Here is a 21,551-nt window from a genome sequence, read left to right as displayed (position 1 = left end):
CGTAGATTAGATTATATCTTAACTGGAGCCTACATGCTACTGGTACAACCTGTAACACATCAAATGTTTAAACATGTTGCGAAGTCTGTGTTTTGTGTGTGAAAAATAGGATTTCCGCTGCCTAATTCTAATTCAGATGCCGAGACAGAATGTGGATTACTGGCAGTGTTGCTTGTAACTAACTGCCAAAGGAGGTCAGTTGAATTCTCGTAAGTGTTGTGTGTGTGCAGAGCGCGAGGGATAGAGGTTTGGGAATGAGGATGGAGCTCGATGCCAACGGGGGTTGGGCTTTAAACCACGTGGACAGACCGGAAATAACCAAAATTGTACGTCGACAAGATGTCTGCGCCTGAGGAAGACACGTTTCCGAACGAAGATGGAGACATGGAAGAGATGGAAGCGGGTGGCAGCGACGACGACGGAATGGGAGATGAGGGAAAGCCAGGGGAGGATGAGGGCAAGGTGTACGTTCCCGGTGTAGAGCCACTACAACCGGGAGAAGAGCTTGAGATGGACCGGTCGGCTTACCGCATGTACCACGAGTGTCAGACAGGTTAATCTAGAATTTGCTTGCGCTATACGGACTTTATATTCGTTAACCTATTCATATGAGCAATTCAGTATTTTAGTAATAAGCCAGAATGTTGTGCACCTTGAATTGCTTTATGTTAATTCACAATAATAAGAAACGTGGTTTGGAACTTTATTTTCCTGAAGCCACAGACAGCGACACCTAGGGATGGGTCGAAAAAACAACTTTTTCCAAAAGTTTAATCAGCCATCTCATAATTATTATTTTTCTCTGTGCCAGGTGCTCCGTGCCTGAGCTTCGATGTTTTGAGAGACGGGAATGGAGACAATAGAGAGCAGTATCCGATGTCCATGTTGCTTTGTGCTGGCACACAGGCAGACGCTGCTCTTAGCAACAGGTAAATGGTGACAAGTAGGTTCATTGCATGCACACCAAAGCCTTCCAATGAGGGGCTCACACTCACACACACGTCACGGCCCACTTCTCCCCCCCCCCCCATATACTCACAGACTTCTAGTTATTCGCATGCACAACCTTCATGGCACAGAGGAGAAGGAGAAGGAAGGGGATGAGAGCAGCGATGGGGAGAGCGAAGAGGACGAGGACGAGGACAAGAAGCCGCAGATGGAGCTGGCCATGATGCCTCACTACGGAGGCATCAACAGAGTCAGAGTGAGTTCGCTGTCGCAGTCGTCAAACGACTTCTCCCCTACTAGGGGGTCACATGGCTGAGCGGTTAGGGAATCAGGCTATTAATCAGAAGGTTGCCGGTTCGATTCCTGGCCATGCAAAATGACGTGTCCTCGGGCAAGGCACTTCACCCTACTTGGCTCGGGGGGGAATGTCCCTGTACTTACTGTAATTCGCTCTGGATAAGAGCATCTGCTAAATGATTAAATGTAAATGTACTATTACAGCTCTTTGCCTCCCATTAGTATCCTTGAGTCGAGACTATCGTGGAGCCCCGCTGCATCCGCGTGTTGAGCTTAGCTCTTAAGCCAGCCTGTGTCCAGTAAGTATGTCTGATGTTCTTGTGTGTCGTTTCTCCTGACCTGCAGGTGACCAGGCATGGGGAGCAGGCGTTGGCCGCGGTCTGGTCCGAGAAGGCCCAGGTGGAGATCTTTGATCTTCGATCTCAAGTGGATGCCGTGCACAGTTCAGCTGCCATGTCGGCCTTCATTAAACAGCAGAAGGAGGCCACGCCCCTCTTCAGTTTCTCCGGTCACATGACAGAAGGCTTTGCGATTGATTGGTCGCCCAAAGTGCCGGGTTAGTTGGACCGTTTCCAAACTGTAACGTTTGCCAGATGTCTGCATGCTAATAAAATGACTTTAAAATGGCAGTATAATTTAAGGGACAGCTCTTTGTGTAGACCTTGTTTCGTGTGTGCGTCGCCCGTAATCCCAAATAAATAGTTTAACCACTCTTTATTAAAATACCTTAGCAATAGACCAGGCTCCCTCATAGTTTGCAGTTTTATTGTGGTTAACAAAACGTACAGTTAATAATAGTTTTTTCCTAAAGGTCGCCTTGTTAGTGGAGATTGCAAGAAGAACATCCATGTGTGGGAGCCCAGAGAAGGAGGGACTTCCTGGCAGATTGACCAGCGACCGTTCAGCTCCCACAGCAAGTCTGTGGAAGACCTCCAGTGGTCCCCTACTGAACCCACGGTTAGTTCAAGTTCAAGTCTTTCATTGTCAGATGCACAGAACAACACAGTCAGACTGGGCACTGAAATTCTTAGGACAAGACAACACAAAGCAACCTGGCATAACATAACATATAAGTACTCTGAACATAAATTACATTTAGTCATTTAGCAGACGCTCTTATCCAGAGCGACTTACAGTAAGTACAGGGACATTCCCCTGAGGCAAGTAGGGTGAAGTGCCTTGCTCAAGTACACAACGCCATTTTTCACGGCCGGAATCGAACCGGCAACCTTCTGATTACTGGCCCGATTCCCTAACCGCACAGCCACCTGACTCTCCTATGATAAGCAAAAATATAATAAATCCCCTAAATATACAAAATAATATACAATACAGTATACAACACCTCTAATACACATACTACACATACACTATACTAGGTTGGATTAAACTTTATTGTCACTGTATACAAGGTATGACAGTGGAGATGGCATGGACAGTATGTACAGCACAGTATGTCTGGTTCAGCCCATGCTGGGAGGGTCAGACTGGTTTCTCCCAAGAGTCACAGTGAGACAGATCACAACAGGAACAACAATTAAAACAGGATCTCGTCATAGTAGTGATGTGCTAGAGCTAGACTAACCCTAACCTGTTATTGATATTCTTCTCCCACCCGCCAGGTTTTTGCTTCCTGCTCAGTGGACCAGTCTATCCGTGTCTGGGACATCCGTGCCCCGCCCAACTCCATGCTCTCAGCCAATGAGGCTCACTCCTCAGACGTCAACGTCATCAGCTGGAACCGGAGCGAACCATTCCTCCTGTCCGGGGGGGACGACGGGCTACTCAAAGTTTGGGACCTCAGGCAGTTCCAGGTAAGAACTGTGAAGAAGTCCATGTTGGAAAACATGATGGATCAGTCAGTTCACACATACACATACTTGTCTTGGCCTGACAGTTTGTAAAAACATGTCAAGATGGTGTAAGATCAAGGACGACAATAAAGAAACTCCCACAAATATTTGCGGTCCTGAAAACGATCGTGTATTATCAACAGCCTGCTGTGTTGCATCAAAGTGCTCGTCAGACTGGTGTTTATGCCACAGTCCTAACATGTTGATCTTTTCCTGCAGTCTGGGCGCCCGGTGGCCAACTTCAAGCAGCACATGGCACCGGTGACGTCCGTGGAGTGGAACCCTGTGGACTCGAGCGTGTTCGCTGCCTCCGGGGCGGACGACGTCGTCAGCCAGTGGGATCTGTCCGTGGAGTCATGTGACGTGGGAGCGAGGGCAGAGGGAGTGAAGGATCTGCCCCCCCAGCTGCTGTTCCTGCACCAGGGACAGACTGAGATCAAGGAGATCCACTGGCACCCACAGTTACCTGGAGTGGTGATCTCCACTGCCCTGTCCGGCTTCAATGTGTTTAGGACGATATCTGTGTAGAAGTGTGTGAGTGTGTGTTTGGTGTTGACCTGTGTGTGTGTGTGTGTGTTAGTGTACTAACTACTACAATCCCTTAATTTCTTTTGACATGCATTTACTATGTAATGTGCATGTGCAACATTTATCCTGCAATTTGTATTGTGCAGATATTGGAATAGAAAACCCTCTTCTCACCATGCTAAGTGTTTGCAAGTTACTCCAAACAACCAACCCTTGGACTGGTCTACAGTAAATACTTCAGACTTGACAAATGAAATATGTCTGTAGGATAATGTTTATTTAAGTAGCCAGCATATTAAAGGGAATCAATCTGAGATGAAAAACTTTTTTGTTTATCTTTTTAGAAAAAACTCCCCTTTCCAGCATTGTTAAATATAATTGGTCCAAAACTATTAATTCATACTGGACATGCATGCTTTGATTTTAAGAACGTAAGCATTCAACATAAGCACAGCATCAAAGATTGTCAGTGGTCATTACAGTCAATAGTCGTTTACCCCGAAAGAAATAAGAGCGTTGCTATTTCTGCCTAACAAGGCAAAATCATAAGTTTTAAGTTGTGATACAATTTAAATTCAAACAACTGGCAAGAGAAATACATTTAAAATGTAAGCTGTTCACAGTACAATATTGGAATGATATATAATTAATATGAGAACGTCATTGGTTTCAAAACACTAAGACTGGACAAATACTCAGTGGCATCCAATAACAACGGATGTCAAGAAGGCACTTTGGGTATCCAGAATTTGAGAACATCTGGCGAACAAATTGATCTGTGGAGGAAATGTTAATATTATTTTCTTTAAATGCATAATGAGATATAAAAATAAGCTAAGGAAATGGCTATAGTAAGTACAGGGATATGATGACGCTCAACTCCCTTTAAGGCACCATGATAAAAACGTATTTATAATATGCACTTTCGTAAAAAATAGTTTACCTGGCAAAGGTAAAAAGTTAATTTAAAACATTGTCGAGTTCACTTGAATCTGTCCAAAACTATAAGCTGAGCAACAAGTCTGTGAAGTGATTCATAGAGCTGAAAGCACAACATAGGTATGTTTTTAACATACCTATACCTACACTCCAGTTTTTATTCTGTTAAACTCGTTCACTCCTTTGGTTGAAAATCCCTTTATTGTGATGATTAAAGAAAAGTATGCTGCTCATGGTGGGCAGTGAACAATAACCTGTTTTATCAAAAGACCATATGGGCCCCTATAGGCCAATTTCATCATCAAACTCATCTTCAAACGTGTAGCCTCTTCCACTGTCTCCCACTTCGTCCTCCTCCTCCTCTTCCTCGTCAGAATCAGTCTCTGAGTGGCAGTTTTCAGCCCTCCTTCTGTCCAATGGCGTGACACCCTCATACTCTGAACTGTGTGAAGAGGCAGGACTAGGTGGCAGATCCGATTTGTGATTGGTGGCCTCTGCTTCTGCTGCACTGATGAGGTCACTGCCACTTTCATGCTCACCAACCGTTGGACTGACACACTCCGGAATCTCGTTCTGTTGAAACTCAAACCCCTGCCCCTCCTCCTCCGATGCCTGGCGAATGATTTCCTCTCGCTTATCGCTGAATCGCACTTTCGGCTTCAACCCTTTGGACTTAATCCCGTTCCCCTCCATGATCCGAACTTCTCCCCTTTCGCGCTCCGCGTCGCCATCCCACCCCGCCAGCTTCTCATTTAACTCGTTGTTCACGCTGACCGACCCCTGCTCCATGTTCAGCTGCTCCACTTTCACAGAGGCAGCACTTCTGTTGACAGTGAACACCTCCTCGTCATTGGTGGAGGTTGTCCAGTCAGAGTCCAGGCCCAGCCCGTCCATCACCCCTAGAACATCTCCCAAGATGGACGGGCCTAGGTCCAGGTCCAGGTCGAAGGAAGACACAGACTCTGAGTGCTGCAGCTCCCTGTTCCACGTGCTGTCCGTGGCGTCCACGGGGCCGCCACCGGGGTTGAGGGGCCCCTCGGGGTCGCTGGCCGGCGCGGGGGCCGATGCCTCGGCGTCGGAGCTGGATGAGCTGGGCCCATGTGTCGACAGGAAGGAGGTGTCGCCGAACGCGTCGCCCCCCCTCCCTATGTGCATGGTGTGTCTGAAGTCGCCGAGCGGGGCTGAGATCATGGTGGGGTCCAGACGAGGTCCCCGAGGAGTCTTGTGTAGGGGCATGATGTCTGTGGGAAGAAAGAGGACTGAGGATTAGGGAACTCACTACGCAAATCGTTGATTTACATTTACATTTATTCATTTAGCAGACGCTCTTATCCAGAGCGACTTACAGTAAGTACAGGGACATTCCCCCCGAGGCAAGTAGGGTGAAGTGCCTTGCCCAAGGACACAACGTCATTTGACACGGCCAGGATTCGAACCAGCGACCTTCTGATTACTAACCCGATTCTCTAACCGCTCAGCCACCTGACCCCGTTGATGTCAAAGAGAAAGGCTCAGGAGGCAGGAATATTAAGGGAGATGTGATGAGAACTACGAACTTGATACACAGACGCCCTCAAATACGAAACTAACATGTTATGGATAAAAGCATTCAACTTACAGTCTCAAGTTGAGACAGAGAATATAGCGTCATGGTGTCTATAGCCCAAAGCTTTCGCACATCTGGAGTCATGTCTTAGATCACAGGAGCAAAACACAGTGACTAACGCCATGACTTATAAAAACAGCATAAACACAGCATAAACCTTGGTGTCGGGTTCGTTTTCAACACATGTTCAATTCAGAATATGGAGACACATTATGATGATGATGATGGAACTGAGAATGTGAATAATGATCGTCAGTCCCAGGGGCATGTCACCAAGGAGCTGGAGTCTATCTAGAGACAGTCAGGGGGGTCAGATGGCTGAGCGGTTAGGGAATCAGGTTACCAATCAGATGGTTGCCGGTTCGATTCTGGCCGTGCAAAAATGATGTTGTGTCCTTGGGCATGGCACTTCACCCTACTTGCCTCGGGGGGGAATGTCCCTGTACTTACTGTAAGTCGCTCTGGATAAGAGCGTCTGCTAAATGACTAAATGTAAAATGTAGAGAAGTGCAGTTTAGCCTCTGATGTTGACTGCCTTTTAACGCCCTGCCATAACAGGCTGAAATCCTCATGTTGTGCAAGAGTGTGAGAAACTCAACTAGTCGTTTGGCACTGATACTGCTGCCAAGACCATGCTGAGACTTGCAAGTAAAACATATGCATGCAACGCAAGCACATACTTTTCTCTAGATTCCTTTCCCTGAGGGCCCAAGACTTATGAGACAGAGAAACAAATATTCTCACATTACTGAGTGTAGTAGGACCTGTCTAAATTAAATATATAGCAATAGCGAAATCTATATCAAACTTGGATGATCAATATAGGCATATGGTCTTAAACTTGTAGGCCTGAACATATATTGATCTTTCAAGCTGAAGGGTTGTTTCAAATTTACCAACCAACAAATGTCCCAAATGAAAAGAATATAAAATATTTGGTTCCAGGTGTTGGGTTTGTTGATACTCTGGAAAGTTTTTAATTGACACACTTGAAACAAACTGCAGGCGAATGAAAGCAAATGTTACTGCTTAGGATTTCTTAACATAGCTTAGGACCGTTTCCATTAACGTTTCTTGGTAATAGGGTTTGGGCAACGTTACTTAGCTACCGCTTGCTTTCAGATACACAACGAAATTACTACTAATGTGTTCCATACGAATTTGAACTTCAGATCGATTTCCCAGCAGTAAAGAGATGGAGGGCGAATAAGTGCCATGGGGAAAAGGTGGGAATTGCAAAACTTTCGCTCCACTGATCAAGTTACTCCGGGAATATTAAAGCATAAAAAGTATCAATAACTTACTTGGAAGTTTATACGCTCGTGTTTGGCTTCCTTCCTTCTTGCTATTCTTCTTTACATCTGGATTTTCCTTTTTTATTATTTATCCAAATGTTCACTCCTCGCTCTTTCTCAACGTCCGTCGTTGCAATGTCTCTTTCTATTTTTTCTTTTTTTCCCGAAGGGAAGGGCAAGGAAGTGACGCGAAAAAAATATTAGGGAGTGCGTGTTCTACAAGAGAGATTACTTTTGAGTGGAGCGATGCGTTTCAAAACTGCGATATTTTAATAATATAGATCTATCAATTAAAGCATAGGCCTACTTTACATTATATTAAGTTACAACGTATTTGATCTCTCCCCCCCTCCACTTACTCTGACCACCACTACTACAGTGTTAAAGTGTCATATAGCCTATTACAAATTTGTAAGAGATATATAGCCTATTTTAAGTCAGAAACTCCAGCTCATTTTAAAATCAACTTTCACTGACAGCTAGGCTACAGTGATTTATATGACACTGTATATCCCTTATCCCCACAGTAAAAAAAATGGCATACAATTATACTTTTTAAGGAATTCTGCCAGTCAGGTTCCCTCATAGGCTAACTCTACCACGGGGCGCAACCAAAAATGTTGGGTCTTAAATGTGTCACTGCAGGGAGGTCTAACGGACACAGAGCTTCTCATTCATTAAGTAGGCCTAGCCCAAGTTAGTAGGCCTCTTCAAGGCGTTCTTTAGGAAATCCTGGATCTGGGCCATCAAAATAGAGGAAGGAAGGCCGTTAATGCTGGAACCCCCGTCCATCTTCCTTCCTCAGGGTGAGAGAAAGAACCAAAGATTACCTCACCTATAGGCTACCTCAGAGAATCACACAATAGTGTGTATGACTGGAAATGAGTCATTGTTGGCGAGACCTCCTCACATCATTTACATAGCTGTGGGATGACGCAACCAGATGTTGTGCATGTGAAAAATATCTCGCGGCGCTCCACTTGGCAATTAAAAGTCCAAATAGAGAAAATGAACGGCTATCAAACAAACAAAAAAAGCAACAACTTGATCACCAATCAAGTCCACCACAAAATGGAGCTCTGTGTCAAGTGAATAGGCTGTACGAACTGTTTGTTGAATTTATATATTTGGGGCCATCACTTAACTGTAAATTATATCAGTCTTGTGATGTGGTCTAGTGTGCTGTGGTGGCTCATCGTCACAAACTTGTGTAGGCCTAAATGTAGTGTAAAATATTCTTTGGAACTGAATAATCTGATTATCATATTTTGAAGACATAATAATTGACAAAAACTACAAAGCTAGGCCTATTACAAAATTAACTCAATACTTGGCAATAATTGCTCTTTTCAAATGAGATGACACATAAAACAGTGCTGCTTACAAAGCCATCTTTACCGGGCCAGCAAATACTAGAACATATCTATTGAATACAGATCTATAGAATAGGGATCAAATAGTTGGCTGGAGGACAGGAACTGCAACCAGGACAGGGATGAGCAGGCTGTGAAAATAGCTGAATGTACCTTTAAAACGGAACGGAAAAATTCAACAGTCTGTGATTCAACTGCCATTTTGTTTCACAGTTCAACACGGGCGTCCTAGAATAGCAGGTCAAGTTGACAAGCTAAGACGATAACATTTTAATCTATCATAGCAGGCTAGGTTAGTTTGTACAGTACATGTTAAATATCGTAAGTATACAACACAAAACCGAAGATTGTTAGAAATTGGTCTACAGATTGAAGAGTTTTAAATTTGACAGTGGAGTTGGTCTTGTTTACCTTCCAACTACTGTCGATTAGCTGCACCGCATTTTGCTGGCTAGCAGAAAGCTAGCTAGCTAGATTTCTTAAATGGCGGCGAATAGTACCACAACCCAATCTGCTCCGGCTGCGACTTGGTAAGAAACAATCTCAATCCCTTTGCGTGCTAGCAAGCTTACATTCACATATCACTGAAGTGGAACATGTGTAAGACGCACCGATCGAGGTATTTTCATTAACAATTGTAAGGACGTTAGACTAGCTAGCTACTCGTTTGCGACGAGGAGGTAGTACTGTAGTTAGCTCAAGCTAAAGCTAGCTACTGCTAGCCACCAACGAGCTGTACATAAATCCATTTAAGTGTGATTCACGTCTAAGATGTCAACTGCATTTTTTATTAACGTTGGTATGGGAACGATTTGGAAATTGACATCATAAACTAAATACAAGCCGTTAGTCTTACATTTCCCTGTCTGTTAACTTTGACTCAACGGTTTAGCCTATCTAGCCAGTCAAGCCAATCCGTTAACCCATCCTGCCCTACCTATTTCCCCCTCCCAGGTCATATGGAACAAGTTCAGAAGGTCAGATCCATGAGAATCCGGAGTGGGAGAAGGCAAGGCAGGCACTGGCCTCCATTAGCAAAACCCAGAGCGCGACCAAGGCTGCCCAGGCCAGCAGGGCCACAGCACAGGTGTGTAAAGCGACCTGTAATAGGCCGTTGTACATGTCATGTTCGCCAGCGTTTTAACGAAATCATTCCTTCGCGCCATGACAATGTTTCTAATTGTATGTACTGTTTTGGGAAAGGCTGGCCAGTTCCAACCCGCAGTAGCAGATTCTACCGCCCACCAGCAGCAACAACAGCAGCAGTACTACAATCAGTGGTACCAACAAAACCAGCCACAGCAATATGCTGGATACACTTACCCATACAACTATTACTACCCCATGGCCCCGGTAAGTACTCACTATCATTTCAGAGGATGAATGAAGGCTGTAAAATGGTTTGAAAGATGTTTATGGCTGGCAGTTGGTATACTGACAGAGGGGTTAGGAAAGTTAAAAACCTCACTAGTCCTGCATGACGTTAGGTTTAAAGGAGTAACGTTTGTTTGTACTCCTGACCTGTAGTATGGTGGTGGCTATCCTCAGGGCCAGTATGGGGCCCCCCCAGGAGCCTACTCAGGACCCAACACACCAAATGGACAGGTATTGTACACTAGTAACTGCTGAAATCTTCATAATATTATAATTAAGTTGTACTTAATTATACCAAAAAATATTTAAAATTGCATCCTCACATTTGAACCAAAATGTAAGAACTTTTGTCTATGCTTAGATATGCTTCTGTGGTCCGGTTCAGGATTAGACTTTTTAATCTTGTTTTGTACATCTATACAGAAACATGGTGGGATATTTATTTCCTCTACTCTGTTTTTTTCTAAATATAACCCCTTTTCAGCCTCCATCCATGCCCTTGATGGACGACCAGTCATCAAACTACCCCCCCCAGCCCCAAGCCCCTCCTCCCACTGCCCCACAACCTCCCCCCCGGAGCCCAACCAGCTCTGAGCAGCCCCCTCCCCCTCCTCCCCCCTCCTTACCCCCCTCTCCAAACTCCCAGTACCCCACTCCCCCTTCACAGAACCCTTACAACGGCAACAGCCCCATGCCCTACCCGCCAGGCGACCAGATGCGCGGCTACAAGCCCAACCCTGGTCAAGGCAGGCCAGGCTACGGGCAGAATTACCAAGCTCAGAGTTCCTACCAGGCCTCCCAGAGTAACGTGCAGCAGCAGGGCCAGTATGGACCAGGCGTCGGGAGAGGAGAAGCCAAGAATAATAATAATCAGAACCAAAAACAAGGAGGACAGCAGCAGTGGCACCGCATGAAGCGTAAGAGTGTGTGTGTGTGTGCGTGCGCGTGCAGTGTTTCCCACAGTATTTAATGAAACTGGTGGGTAGACCTCAGGCCTTCTAGACCAGCGGTCTCTAACCCTGTTCCTGGAGGGCTACTGCCACAGTGTAGGTCATTAATGAGGAAGTAGTGGTATGTTTTAGTTTGAGGAAGAGCTGACGTTTTGTATGTCTGTTTCTCCTGTGGCCTTTCTGTGACTGTATGAAATGTGAGATTGAGGATGTGTGTAGCACCATCTTATTGGTAGTGTTTACTCTGCCCCAGGCGTTCTGTCAGTCATGAGTTGAGATGCTGGCACCGATGCAGACAGTGAAAGTTCCAGAGACGTGAAAGACACTTAGATTAAATAATATACATTTTTGAAATCCATGACTGAAGACAAAAGTATTGAAAACATTTCAACAAAATACCGGTCGACTGGAATGACTAGTTTTAAATCCCGTTCTGCATCCCGTTCTGCATCTGGGGAGTCAGATGGCTGAGCGGTGAGGGAGTCGGGCTAGTAATCTGAAGGTTGCCAGTTCGATTCCCAGCCGTTCCAAATGACGTTGTGTCCTTGGGCAAGGCACTTCACCCTACCTGCTTCGGGGGGAATGTCCCTGTACTTACTGTAAGTCGCTCTGGATAAGAGCGTCTGCTAAATGACTAAATGTAAATCTTTGACGTTTTCTTTCCCCAGAATCACCTGGAGCAGGAACCATGAAGTTCAACATTCCAAAGAGGCCCTACGTCATGACCAATCCCAGCTTCCCACCCGGGGAGCAGCCAACCGGATTGGCTGCCACATCTGCCTCACCTGGTGCTGCCGCCGCTGCACCCGGGGGGGCTCAGACACGGTGAGAAGGTCCTCAGGGACCCCTGCCCTTTGACCCCCTGCCCTTTGACCCCCTGCCCTGCATGTTCTACATGTTTCCCTACTCCAACACACCTGATTCATTCAAATGAATGGGTCGTGAAGAAGCCCAGCAGAAGCCTGATAACAACCTATTCATTTGAATCGGAGCAGGGAAATGTGCAAAACATGCAGGGCATGTTGATTGGTATTTGACCGAACCAAAATCAATCTTGTTCCTCTTTTATTACATCTGATGACCTCTGCTGTTCCCCCTCCCCCCCCCAGGCCCCAGGACTAACCCTGACCTCTGCTGTTCCCCCTCCCTCCCATGCCCCAGGACTAACCCTGACCTCTGCTGTTCCCCCTCCCCCCCAAGGCCCCAGGACTAACCCTGACCTCTGCTGTTCCCCCTCCCTCCCAAGGCCCCAGGACTAACCCTGACCTCTGCTGTTCCCCCTCCCTCCCAAGGCCCCAGGACTAACCCTGACCTCTGCTGTTCCCCCTCCCTCCCAAGGCCCCAGGACTAACCCTGACCTCTGCTGTTCCCCCTCCCCCCCAGGCCCCAGGACTGGCCCCAGGCCATGAAGGAGTACGTTCAGCGCTGCTTCACTGCCTGTGAGACGGAGGACGACAAGGACCGCACAGAGAAGATGCTGAAGGAGGTGCTGCAGGACCGTCTGCTGGACGGCTCGGCCTACACCATCGACTGGACGCACGAGCCACTGCCCGAGTGAGTGGGATACAAATGGAAGTCGTTTATCTGTGTTGACTTCAACGCAGCCCTGTGTGGAAGCTCATGTTGTCATGTCCGTCCTCGCAGACTGAAGGCCAAGCAGTCCCGGTGGGAGGCGGTGCCCGTCCAGAGGACCCTGGAGAGCGCCGTGAGCCGGGGGGGGGGCGCCCGGGGAGGCTCCGGGGGGGGCGCTGGGGCAGCCTCCCGAGGCCGTGGAGCAGGAGCCAGGCTTGGCCACTACAGAAACGTCTTCTCCCAGAGGAGCCCCTCCTCGCGCTCGTCCTCCCGCTCCTCCTCGCGCTCGCCCTCCCCCTCCCACAGCCGACACCGCGACCGCAGCGGCCAGAGACACCGACGCAGGTGAGACCAGATCAGCCTCTCGATCCCCAGTCCTCTCTGACAGGGAGACGTCGGAGAGACTCCAGGCATGTGTGTGTGTGTCATGTGTAACCTGGACATCTCTCTGCCCTCCCAGTGACTCTGGCTCTCAGTCAGACAGCAGCATGTCCTGTGACCTTCGACCCCAGCTGTCCCGTCGGCAGCAGAAAGCCGGGCGTGGCCGCGGTGGAGACCGAGACCGGGGCCGGGGTGGGGGAGAGAGGGGGCGAGGACGAGGAGGCCGAGGCAACAGGGGACGAAGGTTGGAACAGTGTTTCAGTCTTCTAAACTGTCTGTAAAACCGTTGAATGCTACCATATCGTAGATTTATTCTAGATGCTTCCCCGTTGACTCAAGTACACAGCTGATTATCCCTCCTCCTCCTCAGGAACATGGAGGAGTCCAACTCCGGCCCGGGAAAGAAGAGGAAGGGAGGTAACGCAGGCCTGGACTTCCACGACCCCAACCGAGAGGCTAAGAAGCAGAGCCGGGCGGCTCGCTTCCACAAGCAGCTGCGCTCCGAGCCCCTGGTCCTCTCGATCAACTCCCTGGAGCTCCCCAACGGCACCCAGGAGGCCCTCAGCTGGGAGGACTGCCCCATCGTGGGCACCTGCCAGGAGATCACCAAGAACTACCTGAGGCTCACCTGCGCCCCGGACCCTTCCACAGTGCGCCCCGTGTCTGTGAGTGGCACTGACTCAGACCTGATCTCAGGGAGGGTCCGTGTAGATGTTTCAAGATGTTAACGTGTCGGTCTCGTGTCCCCAGGTTCTCAGGAAGTCCCTGCCGGTGGTGAAGGCCCACTGGAAGAACCACCAGGACTACCCCTACGCTTGTGAACAGATGAAGTCCATACGACAGGACCTGACGGTGGGCACCCCCCTGCAGCACCTCCCCATCACACCTGTCCTCCCCTCACCCTCACACCTGTCCTCCCCTCACCCTCACACCTGTCCTCCCCTCACCCTCACACCTGTCCTCCCCTCACCCTCACACCTGTCCTCCCCTCACCCTCACACCTGTCCTCCCCTCACCCTCACACCTGTCCTCCCCTCACCCTCACACCTGTCCTCCCCTCACCCTCACACCTGTCCTCCCCTCACCCTCACACCTGTCCTCCCAGCCCCGCCTGTAAGGGCATGTCTCGTTTTGCTCAAATCTGTCTCCCTGTCCACAGGTTCAAGGAGTTCGTACAGAGTTCACGGTGGAGGTGTACGAGTGTCACGCGCGCATTGCCCTCGAGAAGGTAACGCTTTGTGTCCTTGTTCAGGTTGTTTAAAATGAATGAATACAAATGGTTTTATCATGCGTGGTAAAATATCTGTGGTGTAACTAAAATGGTGTGTGCTTCAGGGTGACCATGAGGAGTTCAACCAGTGCCAGACCCAGCTGAAGGCCTTGTATAAGGACAACCCGTCAGACAACATCGGAGAGTTCACCGCTTACAGACTGCTCTACTACATCTTCACCAAGAACTCCGGAGGTAGGTCTCCCCCCCCCCGGCTGCTTTCCTCCAGGAGGGAAGCGGGTACTCTGGTCTCCATGGTTACTCGGGTCTCCATGGTTACTCCTGTTCCCAACCGGCTCACGGAGCGCTGTTTTTCTTCCTCCGTCAGACCTGACCACTGAGCTGGTGTACCTGACCCCGGCGCTGCGGGAGGACAGCTGTGTCTCCCACGCCCTGGCCCTCCGCGCCGCCTGGGCGCTGGGCAACTACCACCGCTTCTTCCTGTTGTACCGGCGGGCGCCGCGCATGGCCTCCTACCTCATTGACAAGTTTGTCGAGAGGGAACGAAAGATCGCGCTTAAGGCCATGCTCAAAACGTAAGCGGTGCAACCACACTGGGCCATGGAAGACGTGATTCTGGGATAGAATAAAGACAGAAAGTCTTCAGTGTTTGTGTTGGTGCTGACCCAGAGTTGTGCTTCCCTCCTCTGTGTGTCCGCAGATTTAGACCCGACCTGCCGGTGGAGTATGTGCAGTCTAGTCTGGGCTTCCTGTGTTTAGACTCGTGCTTGGCCTTTCTGACAGGGTTGGGAGTCAGCACCTTCCCCTCTGACCCCAGCAAGATCGACTGCAAAGCCAGTTCTGCCTGCCTGGCTGGCTCCTGAGGGGGGAGGGATGGGCTGGGTGGGGAGGGAGGGAACCCGGGAGGGGGGGGTGGGGGGATGAGCACAGTAAAGGGAAACCCTTAGTACTCACGTCACCTCTGACCTCCCAGGCAGTTTAGACAGAGACCAGCGGTTAGGTTAAGTCGTACCCTCGAGAGCAACAGGCAAACTACAGCCACAAGCGCATCACACTGACAGATCTGGACTGTATTAGAGGCGTGAGGGAGATCAGCACTGACGAGTAGCTTAGCCACGCACACACAGCTCAAGATATTGAATCAAGCTGCTAAGACTCACTTTAATGAATGAACAGGATAGATTGAGATGGTTAGCGACTCCCTTCTGTAGTGAAAGCAGATCAGGAAAGACAGCCCTCGCTCTCCCAGCCGTACCCAGCTGCCCTCGCTCCTTTGAAGCTAACAGTGTTCTGTTATGTTTTTTCCTTCCCACAAGTCAACAGCTCCGCAGTCTGAAGACAAGTCTTGCCAGTCAAGAGAGAAACGAGAAGACCGAGAGCTGAAACTGCTGTGGCGTCGTCACTGAAGCCATGCCAAGCCAGAGGGGCTACTGGCCAAGCCAGAGGGGCTACTGGCCAAGGCCTTCAGAGACTTTGCTTTGCCTTCTGCTCAGAGGAAAAACCCCAGTGATCCGGTGTCAGATCCTAGAGAAGACAAGATGGTGGTTTGTATGTCCAGTCCAGTCCTGCTCCCCCACCCCCCCCCCCCGCTCCCCCCTTTCCTAAATTGTCTCTGATTGGCTGTCAGGTGTGGTTCCCCTGCCTCTACTTCTCCAGCCTCCACCTGGAGAGTTAGTGACTGAGAAATCTGGAGGTTCTGGTTTTGGCTCCTTTACCGGTTAGCCCAGTAGCCATGACAGCCACAGTCTTGCATTCCGACCCTCTAAAATTATCTTCCATCGTCTGGTGCAGCCCGGCTTGCCACCGCCCGTTACTCCACCGCTGATCCACAGTAGATCCCCCAAGATTGGCATCTCGCCCGCCGCTAGGCATTGACTTTGTAAGTTTGATGGCGCGTGGAGCTTTAGTCTTTACTGAGACGCCACCCCCACACACAACCCCCCCCCCCTACATTCTCCCAGTCTGGGGCCCCCTGGGGCCCTCTCTCTAAGCCGTGGCTGCAGTACGGTCTGCCTCCATCGTCCCTGCATCTCCGCTCCGACGCAGCGCTCCGTATCCAGAAGCCCCCCCCCCCCAAGCGTCCTTCCCAAGGAAGAGGCTCCTGGGGGCCCCTCAGAGGCCCTGCTCACCGGGAGGATGGTTCCACTCTGCAGGTTCCTGGGGGCCCCTCAGAGGCCCTGCTCACCGGGAGGATGGTTCCACTCTGCAGGTTCCTGGGGGCCCCTCAGAGGCCCTGCTCACCAGGAGGATGGTTCCACTCTGCAGGTTCCTGGGGGCCCCTCAGAGGCCCTGCTCACCAGGAGGATGGTTCCACTCTGCAGGTTCCTGGGGGCCCCTCAGAGGCCCTGCTCACCAGGAGGATGGTTCCACTCTGCAGGTTCCTGGGGGCCCCTCAGAGGCCCTGCTCACCGGGAGGATGGTTCCACTCTGCAGGTTCCTGGGGGCCCCTCAGAGGCCCTGCTCACCGGGAGGATGGTTCCACTCTGCAGGACGAAGGCCTCCAGAGATGTGAAATGGCAGACCCTCCACCTCCTCAACAGCAGGGTCACCGAATCCGAAAGATGTGGGCGTTGTGACCACCGCTGGAACCCGCTGTCCCTCCAGCGGTCAGGCTGGAGCGAAGGGTTTGTATGCTGTGCCACGCGCACTCTGGTCACCCAGGCTGAGTATGTATGGCTGGTAAGAGAAAGGGACTGGAAGGTGGACGACAAGACCAGCAGCAGATATCAGGCTCAAGTCTCCCTGGCATCATCACTTTGGTTTAAAGTATGACGTAAAAAGTTATGTAGGGTAATAGGTGGGTTCAGTCCAGAAAGAGATCAATCTAACCTGTAGAATTTGAGCTTTAGTATTTCAACCCTACGTACAGTAATTGGAACACATTTCCTGGCTCCATATTTGATCAGTCATTCTGATAGTCTTCGATTTTAATATGTACCTGTGTATAGGTTTGTAACAAATATTGAAATGAAGCAAGAATGATGTCATGCCAGACATTTTAACATCCATTGTGCGCCATAGAATAATTTTCAAAGGCATTTTAAGTAAACTACTAAATTCTTCATTCATGACCATTTTGCAGAAATTAATTTTCAATAAAAAGGGAAGAGACGTAGAGTAGTGTTATTTGGCGTGTTCTAAATGTCTACCTTGATTTTTGAGAGGGTCAGGTTGATGAATTGTAATTTGATGTACCTATCAAGAGCTTTTGGGTTGTGGAGTAGCTGTTCTGTACTACATGAACCAGTGGAGCATGAGCCTAGATCCTCAGATGGCAGCAGCTGTATGTCGTCTTAGCTTCTCAGTTTCAGGCGTACTCCTCTGGCAGTATTACCCCCAGAGCGGCTTTTAAAAAGGGTGTATGGCAAGTTGAACGGAATAGAATGTTCTGTATAAAAAAAAGTGATCCCAGTCTTTAGAATGTGTATATAATGTACATATTGGTGTGCTTTCAGTTGGTAATTTAGTTTTGTTGGCAGTTCAGATTTCTTTTTTTCATTTTCTGTTCACATCAGGGTAAGTGATTTTCATAGATGCAAAGAGTGTAGGACCAGGTCGTTTCTTACATATGGGTAATATGCAATTAATTAAAACATTTGATGTGATTGTAAATTAATACTTATAGTAAGTATACCTTATTGGCAAAATTTCTACCTACCCCCTCAAACGTTTTATTATAAAATGGAGAGAATTGATAATTGTGCTTTCTAGTGTAAACCAAAACGTGTTTTTGTTCATGTGGAAATGCATGCAATTACTGTGGGCATTGAGGTCTTTACAGTAAATCAATATATTTTTTCTTTTTGCAGGATTGAAAAATTTACAGTTTCCAAATCTTTTTCTTGACAAATATTACCTAAACAATCACAGTTGTTTCTGTCCATATGTTTTTTTTTATATATTTACAACTTGAGTGTTGAATTACGGTTTGGGTTGTCTTTTATGCATGATTCTTGTCTTCATTAAGCTAAATCATTAACATTAAAAACGCACAGACCTACTGGCAAGCAAAAGATTTGGTTTAACGCCGCATTCACACCAGCCAAGAACTGCCAATGTAGAGTAGAATATTTGCCATATTCTGCTGTGTATCATCCTGAGCTTTATGTGCCTCTGGCTCCACTAGCTTAACTAAAAAGTTGTACATTTTCCTAGTTGACAAGCTTTTCAAAATTATTTTCCAAACAGTGGTGTTTTTTGGCTGGGGAGGGCCTGTGTTTTCATGTGTTAATCGAAGCATTACCGCCAGTTTCAGCACCACCAGGATTGTTTTAAGTCAATAATCACATGTAAACTGAAGAATTTCATCCATCCTTCATGACTTGCAGCTGTTTGTCAAAAAACGTGCTCGATGCCGGTTGCTTATTCAACATTCAGTTGATTTCAGAAGTTCAACTTTCGATGTCTCAACATGTGTTTTCTTCTTCTTTCAACTATCCTCCCTCTCCCTCCCTCGCCCCTCTTGCTCACCTCCAGCCACACCTTGTTTCCTCCTGCAGTACTGCATATCAGGAGGGATGGCGTGGGAGCCTCAGCAGTCTCCTCCAGACACCAGCTGGAGAGGGAGCTGTGAGAAAGGCAAGACATGATACTGCCTTCTCAAGCCATGCTGCTGAAATGATCCAAAATAATTGCCTGGTGCCTAATGTATATGGGAGTTTAAGTTGATGCTGGAAAGTGATACATAGTTTTTTTTTTTTTTTCATGTTTTTTTTTTTTGGGGGGGGGGGGGGGGGGGGGGGGGGGTGATTAATTTAAAATATAGCATGCAGTTTGTCTGTTCTCTTTTCAACCCAAGTTAAAATACCCAGATATAACTAGACCATTAATTTCTGTATGTTTCTGTTTCTAATGAGTTGTTCTGTATGTTTAGAAGCATTTGAGACTACACCCATCATGGCTAGTACTTTACCTTCACCAACAGCAAACCACACAGTTCAGAGTTCATTTATTTCTGTAACTTCTGCCCCGTCTGTGTCCTATCTTCATTTGGCATCTTAGCTTCATCCAGAAATTGTCAGCTGTCTTATTGCCTGGGAACACATACTGGATCACTCCACTCTGCTCTTGTTTCAACAGCGTGTGTGTGGAGTATGGGTAACCAGGCAATGAGGCGCTACATATTTAGCTAATGTATTAGGACATGCAGTGTTTCATCCTCAATTACAACTTTTGACAAAGTTAGGATTCAATACTGTAAATGTAATGTTAAATTGCTGGAATTAGTTTATTTAGAATGGTATGTAAGACCCCCCTTTTAATTTATTGATTGTAAAGGCCACATTTAGAAGACTTCTGGACTTTTAGTTTCGATGTCTCGTCTTTTCCCAGTTAATCATCAACCTCTTCCACAGTGACTGAACTTCTGTTCTGGTGTCACATTTAACACGGCTAACCTTCCATGTTTCAAAAATGCAAAATTCCATTACATTTATTTTTGCATAGTTAATGATATACCTATTCCTGATGACTAACGCTCTCTCTTTAAATGTGAATCTCATTCTGTTCATTGTTTCCTCTTATGACTGATGTTTACTGCTCCCACAACCCTACCTGTCAAGTCCTTGTCAAATCCCAGTATATATATATATATATATAGTAACTCCTGCTTTCATCATTGCTGTCTTCAATTGCACTGGATCAACTCCCTGTTTTCCCCTCCTTCCATCAACCCTGACAACTGACGCTTCAACTTCTTTTCTTCATGTTTGTCTTTTGGATGTGTTCATCTCCCACTTCTATTTTCCTTCCGCCTGTTCCCTGCACGCTCACCCTCCCTCCTCTCCCGTCAGTGTGTGTCCTCTATCCTCTCTTCGTTACTCCTTATGTTGACTTTGTTAGTGATGTTTTGCAGAGTGCAGCTAGCCATTCTCTAGTAAGTATCGCTTCTGCACTGCTTTGGTGCTGTTTCAGCTGACTAACTGAAACTAAGGGATGTTCACAACTAAGTCCCCGTCGCTCCTTCTCTCCTTCCATCTCCTTCAGCGTTCAATGGATTTTTATTGATATAAAATACTGCCATTTTGTAAATATTGTGATGTAAATATGTTTTTTCTCTCTTTGAAGAACTTAATAAAATTCAAGTATAAGGGTGCTTTTGTCTCTGTCGTATTTGATGGTGATTTAGCTGTGACCTAAACCAAAACTTTTGGTTTTGGTTTAGGTCCATCTCATCTTTCAGACCTAATTACCTTGTCTTCTCAGAAAAATTTATGGAATACAGACTAATATTGTAAGAACAGCTGGGGAGACCTGGGGTACTTCAGGAAACCTAAGGGAGTAAAAGGTGGTGTGGTCAGTGTGACTGGATGCAAGACGTGTTTGTCACTAATGGAACTTTATCTCTGGTTTATCAGTAGGGTACTGTCACTACCAGATCCATGAAAATGACCCAACAGACCATATTAGAGAAAGGCATTTATTGCAAAATTGTTTTAATGAACTGTAGAGACAGCAATGGAGAGACAGCAATGACACTGAACGACAACGACAGAAATGGTGTATCACTTTTGCATTACTTGGCACTAAAATGAATCAGAAATGTGAAAACATAAGAGGACAATGAAGGAATAAAGTAAAAAGAAGGTAGCCAACATGCTAAAAGCGAAAGAACAAAGTTGAGAAAGCGATTTAAGTTAAAAGACTGAAGCTGAGCTGCTATATATAGTAAGTAAAATGCAGTCAACAAAATAGTAAGTAAAAGACAGTGGCATGCTCTACAACTACAAAGGAATATTAAAGAATATACACTGAAAAGAGAGTTTGTTATTACAGAAATGAAAGTTGTTAAGGAAAGAATGAGTCAAAGTAGGAAAAGAGACGACACCTGTCGTCAGGGGAAATTCGAGATTGAAGCAAAGAACAAAAGGAAAGTTATATTACACAAGAAAATCAAAGTAGGAGTACAGGATTCAGAAATGAAAAAGTTCAACAGAGGGACATAATCTAATGAAAACTAAAAATGGACACTTTTCATTTGATCAAGAAAGAAAAGATCAAACAAACACATTTGCCAAGCGGTAAGAAGATAAAGAAACTAAATTAAAGCAGAAAAAGTTCCTTTCAAGGAATGACAGTCATGCTGAGAAAGTACACAACGGGGACTTGCTGTGGACATGAAGATAAATCCTAAATAGATAACTAGAGATAAACTAGAAGAGGTTGAAAGTAGAAATAACAAAAAGTAGAAATGAAAGTAAAAGAT

At 47.1% G+C, this 21,551-nt stretch overlaps 4 protein-coding genes across 4 annotated transcripts in view; 3 read left to right on the top strand and 1 right to left on the bottom strand.

The window, feature by feature from the left end:
- The first annotated feature begins 324 nt into the window (after window positions 1-324).
- On the top strand, window positions 325-4,692 carry grwd1 (glutamate-rich WD repeat containing 1). The gene is made up of 7 exons (XM_067238367.1): window positions 325-553; window positions 812-929; window positions 1,042-1,204; window positions 1,591-1,801; window positions 2,057-2,202; window positions 2,868-3,059; window positions 3,318-4,692. The coding sequence occupies exons 1-7, from the start codon at window positions 340-342 to the stop codon at window positions 3,624-3,626; spliced, it is 1,353 nt and encodes a 450-aa protein (XP_067094468.1). The 5' UTR covers window positions 325-339; the 3' UTR covers window positions 3,627-4,692.
- The window catches only part of rps9 (ribosomal protein S9), a 35,831-nt gene continuing 14,625 nt past the window's right edge, over window positions 346-21,551 (top strand). Inside the window, exon 1 of the mRNA XM_067238373.1 lies at window positions 346-362. The gene's annotated coding sequence lies outside the window, so the exon portion shown is untranslated. The remainder of the gene's footprint in view (window positions 363-21,551) is intronic.
- On the bottom strand, window positions 3,883-7,701 carry cdc42ep5 (CDC42 effector protein (Rho GTPase binding) 5). The gene is made up of 2 exons (XM_067238370.1): window positions 7,476-7,701; window positions 3,883-5,806 (listed from the first exon to the last, which is right to left on the bottom strand). The coding sequence occupies exon 2, from the start codon at window positions 5,799-5,801 to the stop codon at window positions 4,848-4,850; it is 954 nt and encodes a 317-aa protein (XP_067094471.1). The 5' UTR covers window positions 5,802-5,806; window positions 7,476-7,701; the 3' UTR covers window positions 3,883-4,847.
- On the top strand, window positions 9,064-20,441 carry leng8 (leukocyte receptor cluster (LRC) member 8). Its single transcript, XM_067237746.1, has 15 exons — window positions 9,064-9,369; window positions 9,794-9,926; window positions 10,043-10,192; window positions 10,367-10,444; window positions 10,698-11,130; window positions 11,832-11,988; window positions 12,547-12,717; window positions 12,808-13,080; window positions 13,196-13,360; window positions 13,487-13,781; window positions 13,867-13,968; window positions 14,276-14,344; window positions 14,452-14,581; window positions 14,715-14,922; window positions 15,048-20,441. The coding sequence occupies exons 1-15, from the start codon at window positions 9,323-9,325 to the stop codon at window positions 15,208-15,210; spliced, it is 2,574 nt and encodes an 857-aa protein (XP_067093847.1). The 5' UTR covers window positions 9,064-9,322; the 3' UTR covers window positions 15,211-20,441.

The sequence above is a fragment of the Osmerus mordax genome, chromosome 6 (assembly GCF_038355195.1).
Source record: "Osmerus mordax isolate fOsmMor3 chromosome 6, fOsmMor3.pri, whole genome shotgun sequence".
Classification (NCBI taxonomy): Eukaryota; Metazoa; Chordata; class Actinopteri; order Osmeriformes; family Osmeridae; genus Osmerus; species Osmerus mordax.
This window is presented reverse-complemented; position numbering and strand designations above follow the sequence as displayed.